Source organism: Sturnus vulgaris, chromosome 2, assembly GCF_052056855.1.
Source record: "Sturnus vulgaris isolate bStuVul1 chromosome 2, bStuVul1.hap1, whole genome shotgun sequence".
Lineage (NCBI taxonomy): Eukaryota > Metazoa > Chordata > Aves > Passeriformes > Sturnidae > Sturnus > Sturnus vulgaris.
The window spans coordinates 4,088,628-4,107,704 of record NC_142244.1 but is presented as its reverse complement, the minus strand read 5'-3'; the positions used below and the strand labels follow the sequence as shown (position 1 = coordinate 4,107,704).

At 38.3% G+C, this 19,077-nt stretch overlaps 1 protein-coding gene across 1 annotated transcript; it reads right to left on the bottom strand.

Moving 5' to 3' along the window:
* Window positions 1–1,239: 1,239 nt before the first annotated feature.
* On the bottom strand, window positions 1,240–10,512 carry LOC106856622 (suppressor of tumorigenicity 14 protein homolog). The gene is made up of 7 exons (XM_088160683.1): window positions 10,476–10,512; window positions 10,000–10,107; window positions 8,856–8,975; window positions 8,107–8,290; window positions 7,307–7,479; window positions 5,827–5,963; window positions 1,240–3,281 (listed from the first exon to the last, which is right to left on the bottom strand). Exons 1-7 carry the CDS (start codon window positions 10,510–10,512, stop codon window positions 3,123–3,125), a joined length of 918 nt encoding a protein of 305 aa, XP_088016809.1. The 3' UTR covers window positions 1,240–3,122.
* Between the last annotated feature and the right edge of the window lie 8,565 nt (window positions 10,513–19,077).

The following is a 19,077-nucleotide window of genomic DNA, read 5'->3' as shown; positions in this document are numbered from 1 at the left end:
GCTAAACAGATGTGGTGCTGAACAGCACAAAGAGAGTAAAAGTTCATAGAGCATGTTGTTTGCTTAGGCTGGCACTCTGTCAACTCCCATCATGAATACTAATGACCTTTGTGCTGTAAGTTGTTCTCCCTCCAACTATTATACTGCCTAAAATCATATCTGGTCTTAAAGAACCATTTATGTCCTTTAACATACTACCCAACACAAACTTGAGAAGCTGCTTTCAGGTAAAAAAACCCCAAAGGGCATAGCTAAAGAGAAGAGAAAGATGGCCTTCAATTTCAACCTGTGCTCTACAGGACATGCTTTTATGAAACAACCGTAGTGATTTTGTCTGCACTAGCTTCCCACACGAGCTCTCGTGTGCACTTGGATTCACTCACAACAGTTTACTGTAGCCAGGGGCTGACTGACTCCAGCCTCCTCAAAATCCTTGATCTTACCTCTTATTTCTCCTGTTCACACTCCATCCTCATGTTTCTCCTTCTTCCCCACTGAGCATCTCTCTCCCTTCAGAATTTAAAGGTTTGGGCAAACAGCCTTGTTCACTCTTTAGTCCCAGCACAGGGAGTATCATGCATTAAGAACCAAGCACAGCCTCTTTCCTCAACCCCTTTTCCTGCTGCCTGGCTATCCACTCACAGCACCACTCCTTTTTCCTGTCCACAGCTCAGGGTTCTCTCCTCTTGCCCACCACTTCAATTTTCTCTCTGTGCGACTCACCTTGGTTCTGCCACCAAGATGTCACATCACACCCATCCAGGCAAAGGCACTCCATGAAAGTGAGCACATCTTAGGTTAATCCCACAAATAAAAATAAATACAAATTGTATATCCCATACCTTTTGGTTCTGAGAATCCTTAAAGCTCTGGAGGACTGAAGGTGAAGCTGAGCGGTCATCAAGGCCAGAACATGTATCTGAGTCCACAAAATCTTACCTGGGACATCTTACACTTGAAAAGCCTTTATCTGGTTCTCACTACTCCTGCTGGATATCAGGTTCATCTATTTAATTTCCACTCACAGTAGACCTTCCTACTGGATTGTCTGAAACCAAAACTATTTCTCCAAGACAGAGTTAATGATTAGACAGATCTCACCATGCAAAGGCCAAAATCCTTATTTTATTTTATATTTTTGTGAAGAAGCTCCTTAAAGTCTTTCTTTCATCTAGAGGATCTAACTTCCACACTTGGTGCATTTCTTGCATGTGAAATACTGACCTTTCTGACATGTTGCTGAGAAACTCTCAGAGAAAATGGGAAGTCAAGAAGAGCTGAACTTTCTAGGCTAGGATTTTATCTAAAACAGAACTGCAGAAGAGCTGTTGTCTTCCCTAGGCATGATATTTCTGGTTTCAGCAAAAGGAAAAGAAACTTGTGAACTTAAATGTGCACTTTAACAGGGGCACATTAGGCTCAGTTTAACAAAACCAGCAAAGTCCAAGGCACCAATGTAGTTCTGATTGCACCTGGGATTTAGTTTCAGAGACACATCCAAACAAATTAAACATAGCCCCTTGTACTTTTAGCAGGTGTTTATAAAAAAGGAAGATGGGAGTAATTGAGTAAGGAACTAAAGAAACAAATCTCCTAACATTCAGACTTTGAATATAGTTTGACATGTGCCAGGGCAAGACGCCCAACAGCAGGAAGGAAGGAAAAGCAGTAGCAATGTTAGAAGTGGAATCTCACTGCATGCAGATTACAGTGCTGGTTCTTTTCAACATTTCCCCCACAAGCTGCCAAGGTGAGTCTAGCATTAAACAAAGATCACATACTTCCCTACTGCAGAGTGAGCTGTGCAGACAGCAATAAAAGGTGTTCAAACTGCCAGCTTAATTTTTAAAATATATATATTGAAGGTGAAAGCTAAACACTTCCAAATAGTGAGCACAACTTAAAGGCCATCTAAATGGTCTTAGGGCCATCTAGACAATTCTTTTATTAAGCTAAGTACTGGTATTCTGAAGTCCCATAAGCACCTTTGGAAGCCTTAAATTGGCTTAAATTGAGTGATAAGCTCATCAAGGGATTAAAATGATAAAACCTAATTTACTACCAGGGTTAAAGGAATGTTGCTGTCATTTCTTCTTTTACTTTTTTTGATCCTAAGGATGCATCCAACCACATAAATCCATTTTCCTTCTATGTCCATTCCAATTTAGTGTGGCCTTGTGGGCACAGCCCAGAAAGATACATAAAAAAAAATTTCCCTGAGCCTCAAACTCTGCTTACTGCAGAACAAGGACAGCAGGAGAAACAATCCTAACCTACTAGGAACATGTTAAAAATTTACAATGCATGGCAGAGACAGAACAATAACCTATACATACAGAGCACACTATAACATAGTGCAAACATTAAACCCTACGGTTAGTTCAAATTCTAAAGAGAATTTAAGACAGTATTATAGTTTCTTTTTGTTTAAAGAATTGCAACTCATTAATTCCTTCTTTTTATTTAGACATCATCCCAAAGAACCTAAATTATGCTCTTCCACTTCTTTAATGAAGATTTCTTGCATCCTAACATTTTTGAGCGATATATCTGGTATTTTTAAGAAAACACAGTAGAGACCCCAAAAGTTACAGTCCAGGAAGTAAAAGTCATGCAGTTGCACATAAGTAGAAATAATTAATCTCAGCTTTGTATGCAACACACTATTCATGTTTTTGAGAACTATGAAATAATTATTTATGTTGAGAATCCTTTAACACCCCTAAAGGGTTGAATATATATGGCATGTGGCCATTTTTATCCAGATATGCCTATGTGGAAACAAAAATAGATAACAAGGGACAAGGAAGGAGAGGAGAAGGGTTACGAATGAGATATGGATAGAATTTTGTTACAGGTTCTGATCCCTTTTTTTTGTTTCTAAGGCAGTGCTGTTTCTGCTGCAAATAGGCATAAAGAAGATGAATCCATAAAGAATCTGAAGTTCCTCTGAGGCTGAACAGTTATTACTAGGTGAACCACAAATGACAATTTCTTCATTTAAAAAGTGTATTCTTTTGCAAAGGAGCAGTCAATGGCATTTCCATGTGGTACCATCAAACTGGCTGCAGTGGGAAGCAGCTTTCACACCGAGGTGATGTGTGCATTTTCTCCTTGGCTCATCAGTTTGTGTTCTGACGGATCCAGTCATACAGGGCTGTCACCTTGGTGTACACACCAGGACGGTTGCGCCGAGCACAGCCCTCACCCCAGCTCACAATGCCAGCGAGGTACCATCTACTGCCCCTCCCTGTGCAGGCCAGGGGACCTCCAGAGTCTCCCTGAAAGGAAGGAAGTCCAGCCATTAGTGCACACACACACAGCACTGGCACAAAAATTAGGTTATTTAAGAACAGTAAATATCTGCCCCTCTTTTCCTCAAATTAAAACCTAATACTAATTAAAACTTACTTCTGGATATAATGTACAGAGCCAGTTGTCATATTTACTCAATTATTTTAACTTATGGGAGTAACATGCTTATCAATATAAAGCCGATGACAAGAAGCATTTTATAAAATTACTCCTTGATAATGTCCCATTACAGGATTCATAGCATAACTCACCACAGCCCAAACAGGGAGAGAAGAAGACAGGGATCGAAAATGGGAATTCTACTACAATTTGAACCTAAATGGTTCACAGGTTGAAGGCAGATCTCTTATACTGTGTGTTAAATAGGAAAGATATCACACACCACAAATCAAAAAAAGGCCAACAAACCAAAGCAAACAAACCAGGCATAATTAAGTATTATCAGCACATTTAGAATCAAGATTGAGTCTACAGCTGACTACTTTGTAGAGGCAGAAGAAGGAACAAAGACTAAGGAATGTGCAAATAAGAACTGACTTAAATGGAACATGCAGGTTTGCACAGAAATGTAGCAAAATAAAAGTTCCCATTCAATTCAGTTCACAGGATCAAAATGCATTTGAGCTCATCAATGCTTTTTTACCTTTCATTGCTTTAACCTTGTGTGTCTTCTGTGAACTGGACTGTTCACAGAACTCTGGGCAGCTACAGTACAGCTCCTCTCTGCAGCTGTTCCTAATGCACCCAAGGCACTCAACAGCCTCCAAACTGACCCTGGGGTTTGTTTGAGCCCCCAGTTGGAGCCAAAACATGTAAGAGGTCAGGAGAAAGCCACATACTGAGAAAAGAGTAATAACAGAAAGCCTTCATCACCCAACCAAACAAAATTATCTATTATGGTGGTACAAAATTATCTAGAGATAAGAGAAGGAGCCAGAGCTTTTCCCCTCTCTCAGGCTGCTGTCATACTGGAAATGTTGATAATTCAAGAGTGTGATGTCAAAGTGACTTGAGAAAAGAGACTGAGTAGTCCAGCCAATTACTCAGCCAGTTCTGAAAAATCAAAGGGGATATATGAAGGGGAGGATGGATGCTAAGCAGAGGAACCAAGATCAAAGAACATCCTAGAGTGATAAGAAAACAGTCTGAAAGGGTAACTTTTTTATTTCTTGGCATCAAATCCTCTAAAGATGAAAGATATTTGGATGCTTCACATAACTTGTGCAACACATGCACAGCTTACATGTCCAGGAAGAGGAGTAACCAAACAGGACACTCACAAGTCTGAAAGCATGGTAAAGGGGGTTTAGGGTGCTGGGGGTGTTTCCTTTACTCCCAGTGTCATTCCTCTCTAGCACTGTACAGGAAACACATACTATATATCACATGATATATATACTAGTGACAGAAAGACAAAGAAAAAAAAAACAAACAAAAAACAAAAAACCACACCACAAAAAAAAAGAGCAAAGATGCTACCCAGACTAAGAACTTAAAGACCCAGAGGGCCAACATGCTAGAACAGTTTGCAGACAAACTCTACATAATGTTAATAAAAATAATAATTAATCTAATTAGACCTTAGACACTGCAAGAAAATTCTATAAATAGTTTATTGTATTAACGAAGTTTGACCCATCATGAACTACAATCTTGCAAAAGTTATCCTATTGCATTAAAATAATAAAATTTATATATTACACAAAAATTGTACCAAATTGCCTCAGTCTAATAATCAGTTACATATTTCTATCCCCTTTACATGGTAACTGGCATAAAAAACACGTTTGTAAAGTTGATATTATAAAGTTGGAACATCAATAAAGTACACAACTAGTGTACTAGGAGAAAAAAGGCAGAGTCAGGATAGGCGAAGTATGAACAAAAAGTAATTTCTGATTGCGTGTGCAAACAAGCTGGGTTTTATAACTTACACTACTGTGATGTAGCCACAACTTGTAATTATACACATGAATGAATGTTTGAAATTAAAAAGCATCATTGCAGCTGCAGTTCCCAAAGCTAGCTTAGCTTTTCCTTTCATAATTCTTTGCAACTGTAACAATACATTACTCATCATAATTTTACAGTATTTTAGCAATTCCATACCCAGATATTAAAAAATATAGAAATTAATACAAATAGCATAATTCACAGATGGACCTTTTATCACAGATGATTTCTTTTATCCTTATATCTTTATATTTTTGTTTTCTTGTATGAAATATAACTGCTGAAGATGAAAGAGAATTCTTTTTGACACATTGCAAAATGGTAGTTCCCAAGAGAGTCAAAGATTATCTATGATAAATTTTCTTACCTATTTTGGTGGGCTTTTAGTTGCCATGTTAAATTAACCAGAAACTCACACTCAAGACATCTCAATTTAAAAAAAACCCCAAAACCAACCAACAAATAAAAAACCCCATCACACAAACAACCTAAAACTCTAGAGAGTTTTCCACTGAGAGCAAACATTCCTTTGCAGTTTTCCTATCAGTTCCAGATTACCTGGCATGCATCAACACCACCATTAAGATTCCCAGCACACAGCATGCGTGCAGTAATGAGATCATCATAGAGCTTGCTGCAAACACTTTGGTTAATCATTCTCACTCGAGCTTCTTGCAGTGTTTTGGCAAGGTGACCTAGAAAAAAAAATGCAAATGGTATTGCAGAGGTTAAGGTGGCAAAAATTTCTTATGGAGATATCAATTATCAAAACAAAAGAAGTGCTTCAAACTCAAAATCTACCCAGCCAATGACAGCAGAGTAATTCCCTTCCCTTCAAGTGGTGCCTGCCCTAGTTTTTGAAAGTTCTTGTCCATACTACCCTATAACCATAGAGGTTCCAATGCACCACCTTTCCATTTCCCTAGATTTTATCCTCATGACCTTATTCTGCCAGGGAGTGGTAAAAATGCCATGCAAATTGTAAGATAAGGCTGCACACAGGGTGACTCAATTTGAATGCCATTTCAAATTGTGCCTGAAGCTTTTTGTCATTATTTACACCATGGTTGTGCTCCAAACAACATCCAAGTCCTACAAAATGCAATTTCTATATTTTTTTCCATCCACTCAATTATAGGGAAGAAACTGAGGAACAAAGTTGAGCATAGAAAACCAAAAAAAAAAAAAAAAAAAAACCACCAAAAAAAAAAAACCCAAAAAAACTTGAAGAACAGTCTCTAATAAATTATGCCAAGAACTTAATTCTGTGTTACAGTATTGACATAAGGTGCCCTTGTGAGCTAAATATCCTGACACCTCTGATGTGCTGAGATGCTGCCCAAGCCCAGTTTTCAAGGTGTGTTTAATGCTGAGACAGGGCAAGGATCCTACATCCTCCCCTGCCATCCCTCTCTAACTCAGTGTGCTTTTTTCCTCTCTCCCCACTGGCTGCTCCAAGCTACACAGAGGCAGAACTCCTCATGAGGCATGCTTTAAACAGCCTTTGGTTAAGACAGAGAAAATGAAAGTTCCTCCATATTTTTTTTTGCAATTATAGCTGCCTATGGCTCTATATTGTCAATCAGAAACAAATCCTTTCTCTGCAATAGTTGCAAGTTACTGATCTCTTTACCTGCAAGGTTCCATTCACCAGATAAAATGAGTTGTGAGCATGAAAATGGGCACATTTTTGTACATCTATAATAATTTGCTTTTCAATGATCTGTGATACCTTAGTATGCATTTTGTGACTTATCACCTGCCACCCAAGCAACCATTCAGAATTCACAGACTGTAGCTAAGGAGATTTTTCTGGCTTTTTATAGACACACTAAGTAAGCTACATGGAGTATTTTTTGCTTACAAGTAAAAATGGTCCATTGTTAGAGTTTAAAATTAAGCCAAACTTGCAAAAAGTATATCCAGGAAATGAACATACTATTTTCTTTTATGGCTCCCCAGCCAGTTACATAGCAGACAGTTCCATAAAGAAATACTCTAGAGCTGCTGGGTAAACAAATGGGCTGTACCAGCTCACTGAAGAGTACAGGTGTCTCCATTTCCAACAGGGCAATGTCATAGTCTGAGATAGATTGGTCATACTGTGGGTGGACAATAATCCTTATGATTGATCTCATAGCTACACGATTGCTCCTTTCATGAATAGTATGTGAGCCCATATATGCTCTCCATCCCATTGGAACGGAGTATCTGGAAAGAAAATGGTTTTAGAACATCCCATAGGAAAGCAATGCAGTGTTAGTTCACTCCATTTTAACTACTTTTCAGTATTTGAGGACATTCATCAAAACCAAAGTGCATGGAGTAGAATATGACTTCAGAAGATAGATGCACTCTAGTCTCTGCTAAAACATTAAGCAATGTTTTTACTTGCTATTATGAAAATAATTAATTTCCTGGAGCTGTAAGACCAACTTCTTGCCATGCATCATGCTTTGGAACTCATAAAAGCATATTATTAAACTCTATCTCCTCCTTACCACATGTAGGAGGCATGCATTTTCAATTTACACTACCTAAACTGAACATCAATGAGGTTTTCACTCATTGATCAATAAACAGGACATGTCTTGGGATAAAAGGTCATAGTTGTGTTCAGAAAACCTCTGCCTTTTAAAAGAAGGAAAAAAAATAGATCAGAACAGTCCTATCATGCAGGATTCGCTGTCAATGGAAGCAAAAGAATAACTTCAAAACATTTTGAAGCCAGCAGACAACACCAAGAGTTTATGTAGTGAGGTAATGTCATCAAGTTATAACCTGGATCAACTTATCTAATCTACATAAATACTCTAGAACAGTATAATTTCTTCATACCTCACAGAATCAGAATCCAGGAAGCAATGGGCAGCAGACACCAGCCACCTGTTGGAAATCACAGCTGCTCCACACACGTGGCCCTGTGCCCCCATCTGTAAACTCGCTTGCCAAGGCCACTTCTCAGATCTCGTATCTTCACCTCCAACAATTCTGGTTTTCTTAAGCTGCCGTCTTCCACAAGCTAACAGAAATCACTTAATTAATTAATTAGTAAAAAGCCTACCAGTTAATTCACTTTGGCATGCTTGACACAAAATTTATTCTTAGACCTTACTGTGCAATTGGTAAAAAGATGAGTACTTGCCCATCTTCACTCAATGGGCAGGTCAGATATAAGCAGTCATTGTCTATCATCCTGTGTAGCTTTCTAAAGAGTTGATTAACTCCAAAAGAGATTAAGCACAATTTAAAAGTTCATTTGAATAATTTTTGTCTCTTTTCCGTCCTTACAAACACAACTCCTTGACTGCATTTCATTCAGCTCAAAAAAGCAGCAAGACCTGCCACCTTATCCTTATAGTGCATTGTTTGAAATAAGCCATCATAGACAGAATGGATGAGTTGATTTAAAAGAAACAGTGCAAAATTCAAGACAGACATTTGCACACAGTGTTACCAGGAAATTAACTTTTTAAAAGTAATATTTGATTTAGCCAATTCTTAATCCAATAATGCTTAATAGTAACACAAATTGCTGATGTAGTTTTCCAAGTAACTAACAAATTTTAAAATAAATGTTACCACACCACAGTTCATTTCATCAGATCCGTCTGTACAGTCTCTTTTCCCATCACACTCAGGATTTGGTTTCAGCAAGCATTTTCCATTGAGGCATTTGTATGCATAAGGGGAGCAACTTTTGTAGGCTGGAATGAGAGAGGGAGGATAGTGTCATGTGTTTGGAGTCATGCTTTCAAATTATTAACGAAATCTTGTACATCCAGCAAGTTGTTCAAAGCTACACATTCTAGCCTGCTTTAAGTATTAGTCTATACTGTTGTAAACTGGTCCCTGTATGGAGAGGGGACAGGGGAATGATCCACTCTCATTTATGATGACACTAATTTCAGTCTCCACTGTCCCTGAGGAAAAAGACCTTCCAACTGTCCACACTCTCTCATTTTACATAACTCTAACCTGAGTAAGTGTGACTTCTCAGATCTGTTCTTTTGCTTTCACCAGCGCTATTGGAATTACAAATCATAAATCTTCACAGCATCTTTTCATTTTCAAGTGAAATTGAGAAAACTGTGGAAGAGCTTTATAACTCCCTCCAATAAATTTCTGACTAAGGACTATCACTGTATACTATATGAGAGTCCTGATAGATCTGAGCAATTGGCTTCCATTACTATTATTCTTACTACCAGTTTTTTTACAAGGACCTCTAAATAGTGCATTTTTCGACAAAGATTTACTCCTGGCTACTCCAAGATTGAAAGCAAGACAAAAATTATACAAGGAAAATGCAGCAAGTCACTAGGGAGCCATTGGTAGTACCAGCAATGTCCACAAATGTTGTGGATCTACAATAAAAAGACCATCAATGTGGCAAAAGTCCCCAGCCTACTATGTCTCTCTTCCTTAAATTATGTCGTACTGATCTGGCAGCATTTGGGGGAAAAATGCTCTTCCAATAGGATCACCAGCAAAACGTGGTTTGGTTTTCTCACTAAAATCCCTGTTATCTTGAATTTTTCTTCATTAATTGTCTAAACCCTCCCAAAACCTAGTTTTACTCTGCATGATTTATGCTCACTATTATGGAACTTTTACTTTGTGCCATGAAAAAAATAAATCAAGAAACAACACATTTAACCATTAAAATATGCATATTCCTGCTTCTGCTTTTCACTGTCTTTTGGAAAATAGATAAAAATACATACTTACAGCAGTTTTTTTCATCACTGTCCTGCCCGCAGCTGTCATCATCTTTACAAGACTTAGACTGAGGCTTACACTTCCCATCACCACAGTTCAATTGTTCTGGATTACAACCTGAAGAAAAAAGGTCTGTAAATTTCTAATACAAACTGCAGACCAAGAGCCACACGCTACACTCCCTACCAGAGGTCACCTGGATGTTTCTGTGCCATTTCTGTCACTTATCTACCTTGGTTTTGGTAGCATCCAGTGACAGAGGGACTTGTGCTGTAGTCTCTGACCTTGGATTACCCTCTGGTCACTGTTTCTGGCATCTTTTGAATGTTCCCTATCTTCTTTGACATGCAGTGCCTGATTTGGTACAGTACTCTAGCAGAAGCCTTCCCACTGATGATTGGGAAGGTACTTGCAACAAAGACAACCAACCAACAAAACACCAAATACAAACATAACTCACAGAGTATTTTGTGACTTTGACTCACAAGTCAGCTTTTGAGCAGCAATCATTCCCTCAGCCATTTCTTAGCAAAAGAAAAAACTTAGGCAATCCACATGTGTGTTTAATTATCTGCATTCAGATCTTCACAGAATCACAGAATATTCTGATTTGGAAGGGACCCACAAGGATCAGCTTCACAGTTCAGCTCCTGGCCCTGCACAGCACCACCCCAAGAGTCAAATCCTGTGCCTGAGAAATTGTCCAAACATATCCTGAGCTCCAGCAACCTTGGGGCTGTGACCACTTCCCTGGGGAGGCTGTTCTAGTGACCAATCACAGTCTGGCTAAAGAACCTTTTCCTAATATCCAACCTAATCTTCCCCTGACACAACTTCAGACCATTCCCTCAGGAGTGTCACTGGTCACCAGAGAGCAGGGATCAGTGTCTGCCCCTCCTCTTTCCCTCACGAGGAAGTTGTGCCTGCAATGAATTCTCCCCTCAGTCTCTTCTCTTCCAGGCTGAACTGACCAAGTGACCTCAGCCCCTCCTCAGCTTCCCCTAGAGGCCCTTCATCATCTTTGTTACCCCCCTGTGGACACTCTTTAATAGATTAATATTTTTTGTATTGTGGCACCCAGAACTTCCCCCAGCACTGGAGGTGAGGCTGCCCCAGTAGAGCAGAGCAGGACAATCCCCTCCCTTGCCTGGCTGGTGATGCTGTCCCTCATGTCCCCCAGGACATGGATGCCCCTCCTGGCTGCCAGGGCACTGCTGAATCATATTCTTGTCTTTATTTTTCTCCATATATATTCTACAGCTTCTCAGGACCACTTAAAAATACACCCCTTTTAAATACATCCAATTTCTATTGTGTATCATTTTTCCTATCTCATAAGCATCTACTCTAATCTGTAATTTAGATCATGAACAAAAATTATGAGACATTCCATAACAATATCAGCAGAATGACATTAAAAATATCCTTCCTCTTTGGTAATGAGCCTTGACCAATCGTTCTGTGGGAACAGTTTCCCCTTTTTTTTTTCCTCCCCACATATTCTTTACTTACTGATAAGCCTGTCACACAAGACAGTGTCAAAGTACAATTTATCTATTTATCCTCTCAGAACAGGGAACTGAAAACAAAATTTTAGATCTCCACACTGGTTTTAATATTCTTTTCACTATTTGAAAATAGCTTACTTTGGCTACTTCTTATGCATTTTTTTTTCCTTGGGAAGGTTAACTTATAAAGATTGGTGTAAAATTCTCTCTTGATTTTTCTGTTCTCCCACTCTTTAAAGAGACACATTACACAGCCTCTTTTCCACACTTTTACATCTTCACCCACATGCTTCATGTGATCTTAAAGATAGGCTGAAATTATCTCTAAAATACTGCTGGCAATCTCTCAACTTAGTGGAAGAAACTCTTCACAGAAAACAACAAACAAGGAATAATTGCTCTACCCCAATCCAATTCATCACTACCATCTAGGCAGCCTTTCCATCATTCAAACTGATTTCTTGAAGGAATGCACATTCTGTCTGCATATCTAAGGACAAGCTAGAGAAATAAGAAATCAATGACAGTAGAAATATTAATACAGTCTAAATGTAGTAATGCAGGACTCTACCAAGAATAAATGTTAAAATGACTAGTAAAAATTAAAGTTTCTGTAATTTGTAAAATGAATTGAATATTTAAAAAGAAATAATATCTTACTTGGTACAATCTGTCAAAGCTTTTTATCAAACAGTCTGAATTAAATGAGTCACATAAATAGACTTAGCAAATTAAATTCACATTAGTTGCCTCTACTCTAAGAGCTGAATGTCATTCACCACAGATACATAATTACTGATAGGAAGCATTTCATTAATTTGTAAAGGGAATGTATTTAATACAGGAGCATCTAAGGAGAAGGAAAATGAAATCAAAACTAAGCATTCTCTTTAGTATTACAAATACATATTTCCTGATATTAAATTTTTGTAGAAATTAATCTCTGTGTTACTACACTCAATGTCTGATGTGAATAAGTGCTTTATCGAACACTTCCCAAAACTTGCAGTCTCGTTATGGAACAGCCCTTCACCAAGAATTTATTTCACATTCATGTAAACTAACTACTAGTATAGATGGTAAATGGTTTCTTTCCAATACTTAAAAAATGTTTGTTCTCTTTCACTCTTTCAGATGTGCAAGAAAAAAGTCTCTGAAAGACTAAACAGCTCAAACCACTCCTCTTTCTGCCCAAGTGAAGTCAAATGAAACTTGCTCCCATTTAGCACCATAGGCAAATTAAGAGCTACATCACATTGAAGGACCAAATCCATTTGTTCCACAGCTGTCTAATCAGTTCCAGTCTGGAGTAAATTAGTTCTCTTCGCTGCCTTGCATGTGATGTTAGTGGGAGGAAAGCACACGCTACCTAGCCAGCAGAAGTGTCTCCATTTTCTTGTCACCTCTCCCTGAAGTTATCCAGCTGAAGCTGACATTTGCTTTCCAGGTCAGCTCAGAGCAGTGCCTGTGATTTATAATAACTGTGCTGTGATAGGCACTCAACAATGGGAATAAACTAACCTCAGGTGGGTGACTGCAGGTACTGAAGATGCAGGAAAACATTAATTTATTTTTTTCCTTCTCCTGTTACTGTTGCTACAAGTAAGGCTGATATAGACCAGTGCTCTCAATCCATGCTGATATCTCAGAGAGCCTTCCCCAAACTACTGCATCAACTTGATACTGACACATCAAGCTATTCCACTCCTCCTGATGAGTCTGTATAGAGTCTCCTGATTGTGACTAAGAATTGATTAAATAACTTTGAGCCATCTGTTTCCTGGCTCAGTGCTAGAAGCACAGCACACAGATACACACAATAAAGACTGGGGAGTTTCTCTGTTTAAAAAGGTGTTCTTAGGCTTAGACTCTTAACCATTTTTGAGGCAGTAACCAGAGTAACCACAGAATTAAGAATAGTTGGTAACTTTTTCTAGTGGAAAGAGACCCACATTGGTGGAAGACGAAATCCCTGAAAATTTGTGAGTCTTCTAGAATGACCAACCACAAAATGCACCACTTATTTAGAGTGAAAGGAAACAAAAATCTTCACCAGAAACCTTAATACTTAAATTCATCCGTGTCAACAATGAACAGAACTACATTCTGACAGGCAAGCTGAGGATTTGAAAAGGCTGCTCAAAATCAACTGATTGCTTGAAATTACAGAGAACTCTAGCTACCTAGATGTTGATTGGGTAAAAAACCTCCACGAATTTAAAAAATCCAAAATTGCATATTTTCTAAGAAATGTCACAAGTAAATATGTGTATCTCCTGAAAATGCCTGTTTCACCACCTGGAAGCCCCCAAAATCTAACATTGATCCAGAAGTGCATAGAATGGGGAGTTAGGAAAGGTCCATAAAAAAAACTCCAGATACATTTCTGCAACATCTTCTGTGGGTCCTCTTTGACTGCCAGTAAAACTTAAATAGTTTGTCTAAACCTGTGAACTGATCTAGACCACCTTGAGCTGTGATTATAAAGAAGATTAAGTATTCATGGTTAACTTTTAGAGGCTCTCTGCCATTTTATTCTCATGTTGCAGCTTGGCTATTTTAAGGTGTCAGCAAAGTGCCATATAAGTAGATCTAAAGAAATGGAGAAATTTAACTTTTACTCCGTATTTTACAGAAAAGTTGATAAAAGTTAGAAAAAAGTACTAGCTTCTAAATGCATCTTATATCTAAACTTGTACCTCTATTTGGTCAACTAAAGAGATGACATTTTACACATTTGTCTCCTGCAATAAAGTTAAGAAAATAGACAGGTTGAGTTGTATACAAACCCTGTCAAGCAGTGTTTCTCAAAGGTTTCTCCTTAAAAATCAAAATGTATGCTTAATAACTTACGGTCTGTGTGACTGAAAGCTTTGTATTCAATATAAAACCCTCTGCGGGTGACCAGCTCATCAGAATGGAAGTTGATTGCAACAGAATAGCCATATTCTCTGTTTCTGTTGTTTTCTGAAAGAGCTTTACAGTATCTAGCAAGGCAAAAGTGAGAAATATTAATTTCTAACCAAACTGACCACTACCATCCAACTATGTCTCCTTTTACTGAGTGGTAGTGATGTCAAAAAGCTTTAAGACAATGCAATGAGGATCAGCTGTATTTTGAACTGTATTAAGAACTGCCCAACAGAAGTTTTAAAAAGCCTATTTACAAATTTCCCCCACTCCATAACTTTTTTGGGATTAGTGGACTTGGAAACAAAATGCAGCAAGATGATTAATCAACCTTATAAACACAAACTGCTTCAAGTATGCTTGATTTCAGATTGTTCGTTTAGGTTTGCAAACCCAAAAGTTCCACACCCAGGAAGGGATTAAATCATTCAGCCAAATCCAACAGCTGTTGCTTTTTTCAGTATTCTCCTTCCAAGAGACAAATTTCTCTGAATAGCATTATTTTTACAATTACAATCACTGAAGAGCAAGTGGTAAAGCAAATGAAACTTCTGATTACACAAACTCTTCACCCACATCGAGACCACAGCCAGGAATTTATAGCTCAGCTGCATAAAATCCTGTAGTTTTCTACATTATTGCTCTAAGGGGACCAAAAGAAAAAGTAAGTACCTGTAAGAAACAAACAGATGCCTAAATGTGCAAAACTTCAAAGTACAAAACAATATGCCAGAAAACAATGTATTTACTCACCTAACTCCATCAATTTCTAACCAGTCTTTATCACATTTACTGGACCCTGGAGACTTCTCTTGAATTTGTATTACAAGGATTTTTATTGAGAGTTTGTAGCCAGGCAATGGTGCCTAAAAATCAAAAGATAAAAACCTCTGACACAAAAAGAAAACAGCCTTTGCTTCCAAAATGTTCTACCTATCATGGGATTGAAAGTACTGCGTTTTTATTTTTGAAATTAGCACCTTTGAAGAACCAAAAAACTTTGCTAATTTAAACACCTATAGAAGTCTTTTTAGACCCAACTTTGGCTAGGCTATGCCTGATGAAGGAGTTTTAACCTTTCTGCAGCCAGCATAATGCACTATATCTGAGGTTGATGCGAGGTTTGTGATGCCATGTGTTCCTGTCCTGCACAGAGGTGAGAGTTTTGTGCTACAAGCTGCTAATAATACTGTGAAAGGTAGAGACTTATCAAGCCATGTACATGAAAAGTCTCCTTTACCAGGGAAACTAAAAACATAGTTAAATGCTGAATGGGACAATAGATCAACATGTTAGGTGGCTGGTAGAAATCATGAGCAGATTTTAAGTCTTGCTAAAGGACTTGCTAGAAATTCAGAGGTGAATTTCCAAGCCAGAGAAGGTCCTGGCTCTGCAGAATTCAGGGAAATACAGTGTGGTATCCATCATGTGAGGCATGATTTAAATGACCATTTTCCTTTTTGACACAGAAGAAAAGCTCTGATTATTGCTAATTTTCTCTAGCTGCTGGGAGTTGTCATCCTACAAATTAATTTGTTTGTGTCACAAATAATGCTCAAACTTCTGGAAGTTGCCAATATTTCCCTCCCATAGCTGGCATCTGTATATAGGACAGGAAAGAAGTGCATGCCTGAGAAGAAATCAGGTTCAGTGGTCTCACTAGGTTTTTCTCTCTGCCTCACCCATATCAAAAGCCATTTCTCCCAATTTTGTGTCCACATAAGATAAAGAAAAGTCATCAGTACTCAGAAAAGTGCCCAGCACTTACCTTGATGATCCAGGTGCAGTCAATGTTTGGTGGGTAGTAACTTGGGTAATAAGGGGAACTCAGTGTCCCATTCCAGGAAATATAATGACCACCACATACTAGGAGAGAAATACATCAGCAAGGAACACAATTATCCCAGCTGGACCAAAATGCAGAGTCTACTTCACTTGCTAGGACCCTTCTCTAGGTACAGAATCAGAAGAATACATTGTGACAGTATTAAACTCACATTTTTCCTGTATTAACTGAAAATCACTTAACTTCCACCTCCACATAACACTGAATTTCTCTTATTTTTTATCAAATTACAACTAAGTGTAAGTAAAAAACCCTCTGATTGAGGTTTTTCTTTTTTTAAAAAAGCATTATTTCATGGTAAGTGAAAGAAGCAACTAGATGTGGATGCAACAAACTTCGCCCTTCTTATTTACTTCTGACTCTTCTGTAGGTATTTTCAAAATTAAAAAGCAATCAGCACAGTGTAGTGAAAACTGATTAATTTCATTTAAACAAGGAAGTTAGTGTATCAGTTCTCAGTTTGAAAATTCATGCCATAATTGAACAATTCCTTTGAGGTTTTATTTTCTACCAAGGACTCTCCTAGATATCCAGTCCTTAGTGCTTTTGGTTCCCTTTAGGTAACATTGTGAATGCAAATATGAACATAACAGAAAATAAGATAATTTTGAAATTAAAAAAAATCTTGTGGCAAAACCTGGGCTAAATATAATTTGAAATACCTATCCTCAGAACAATAATGCCATTTTGATTAGTAATGTGCAGGGGATAAGTATTTAGATAAGCAGCATGCAGCCAGATAAGCTGAAATGAGGCAGCTTTGGAGGAGTTTATCCTCTGTGACTTGCTCCACATGTTAAAAAAGAGTCACTTGCTTCATTGTCAAAACTCTTTCACTTATACCTTACCAAATAACTGTGGCTAAACTTGACCCTGTGAAGCCCCTTTATCTCTTCTAAAATCAGCACTACAGTTTAGCATTCCTCAAAATACTTCACCACACAGCACTCATGTAAAATCACGTAGTACCCCATAGGTTTGGAATGTGCTTAGGTCTGGAGCATACTTTTCTTGTTCAGTTAACTACACTGAAGAATGCTTTCAGAAAAAGAACGAAGATAAATTAGAAATGTTTGCTCTTGTTTTCCATTTTCTTTAAACTCACAATCTGTGGATACATTGCCAAAACTGCCAAAGTAGCTGCTCTGTCACTGGGGCTGTCTAGCTTTGCCTGGACAGGGAGTGCCTGTAGCTGTGGAGCTGCTGCTCCTACTCAGCTGCCACTACTCAGTGTTACCCATGCAAGGACTGGCAAGTAAGGCTCGAGTAGTTATCAGGAAGACAAAATCTCCCAGACCAAGGGATGTTCTCTCTTCTTTGTTCAATTCTCAGTCTTTTGTAAAGTGGTTCAGAATAATATGATAATGATAATTCCCTGCTTTATATGTCAACATTCCCTCCCCCAGATATGTTCAAGGCAGTATCAACTTTTTCGAGGCAAAAGCAGTAATAAGTGTGCTTCCATCAGTTGTTTGCTTCTATTAACTACGTACTGATTTTAGGAACGGCTTGGAAGTGAGCTTTTAAAGCGTTGCTTTCTCCTCTTCGGTCCAGTGAGAAGGTAAGCAGCATTACATTACTTGATGATGTTAAACGCACCACAGAAGGAGTCCAGGCCCCAGGCCCACACCATCTGGAAGGTTACAAAAAAAAAAAAAAAAAAAAGAGTATTAAAAAAAAGTAATCCCAAAGCATCTCCCACATTCCTGTCATCTTTGCTGGGAAACTGGGCTGAAGTAACACTGAGCTCAGCATCTGTGTTTCAGAAGTGGTTCCTTGGCTGCCACTCCCCTTTTGTTCTTCCACCCAGCTGATAGTACAGAGGATGCTAGGGCTTCCCAGCACTGAGGCTTAGTTAACATCATTGTTTTCTTGCTTAACAAGTGTCCTGGAGTGTTCATACCTATAGAAACATCGAAAGGCAAGGCCAGATTGTGTAACTTCAGCAGTGGTGGTGGCATTGAGAAGCAGAGGTTAGGAATGAAAAGGCAACAAGTGCCAGTGCAGCAGTGTTGAGCAGCATCTGTGCAACAGATAAACCCAAAACATTTCCAATCTATCCACATCCAGCCTGGTTTTGCGTCACAAAATTGTGACACACAATTCACACAAATTGTGAAGCCCCATACTTGGCAACTATTACTTCCTACTGTTCTTTTACTTGTTGATGTGAGATGCTATTTCTTGCATCTGTAAATTCACTCTTATGCTTATTCCATTTTGCAAACCACATCATATTTTTGTCTTTTTTCATTTATTTATAACTTGATGATTCTTGTGGGTCACTTCCAGTTCAGAATATTCTGTGATATCTGTGAACCCACGCATTAAAAATTTCTAACAAGTTTCTCTTTTTCAATACACAGCAAATGAAAGCAATTAAGATTAGACCTCACAGTAACAGAGTCCATCTGTTACTGTCCATTTCCATCACAGCTCTGCATCAAATTCTTTGATGTCACTGAGATCCAAATTGCCAGCACTAAAATCAAAATTTTTAACCTTAAATTGAAAGTAGTTGTTTTCTGCTTGAGCAGCCTATTCCTTTGACACACTTGAAGTGAGGCTCTAGTGAACGAATCTCTGCTTTGCCTCTCTTGCAGACATTATTAAATCCTTTTTATCATAATGGCTGACAAAACATGTATAAAATAACAATTTAAACCCTCTCCACAGTGCCACGTGGAAATATTTCAACATCTTCATCAACCCAGAGTGGTCCACATGAGATGCTTGCTCTCACAGCACAGATCACCATCTCATGTTGAATGTGCTTTAGGATTTGTCACTGAACAGATGTATTACTGCAGTTTACAGAAACTG

What these genes read in the sequence shown, in the direction of transcription:
- LOC106856622 (XM_088160683.1), bottom strand. Translation starts at nt 10,512, where the DNA reads ATGGCTGAGGGAATGATTGCTGCTCAAAAGCTGACTT. An exon ending in CAGTGATGAAAAAAACTGCT is followed by an intron (nt 8,976 to 9,999) that starts GTAAGTATGTAT and finishes CTCTCATTCCAG; the next exon opens with CCTACAAAAGTTGCTCCCCT. An exon ending in GTGGTGTTGATGCATGCCAG is followed by an intron (nt 3,282 to 5,826) that starts GTAATCTGGAAC and finishes CCTTCCTTTCAG; the next exon opens with GGAGACTCTGGAGGTCCCCT.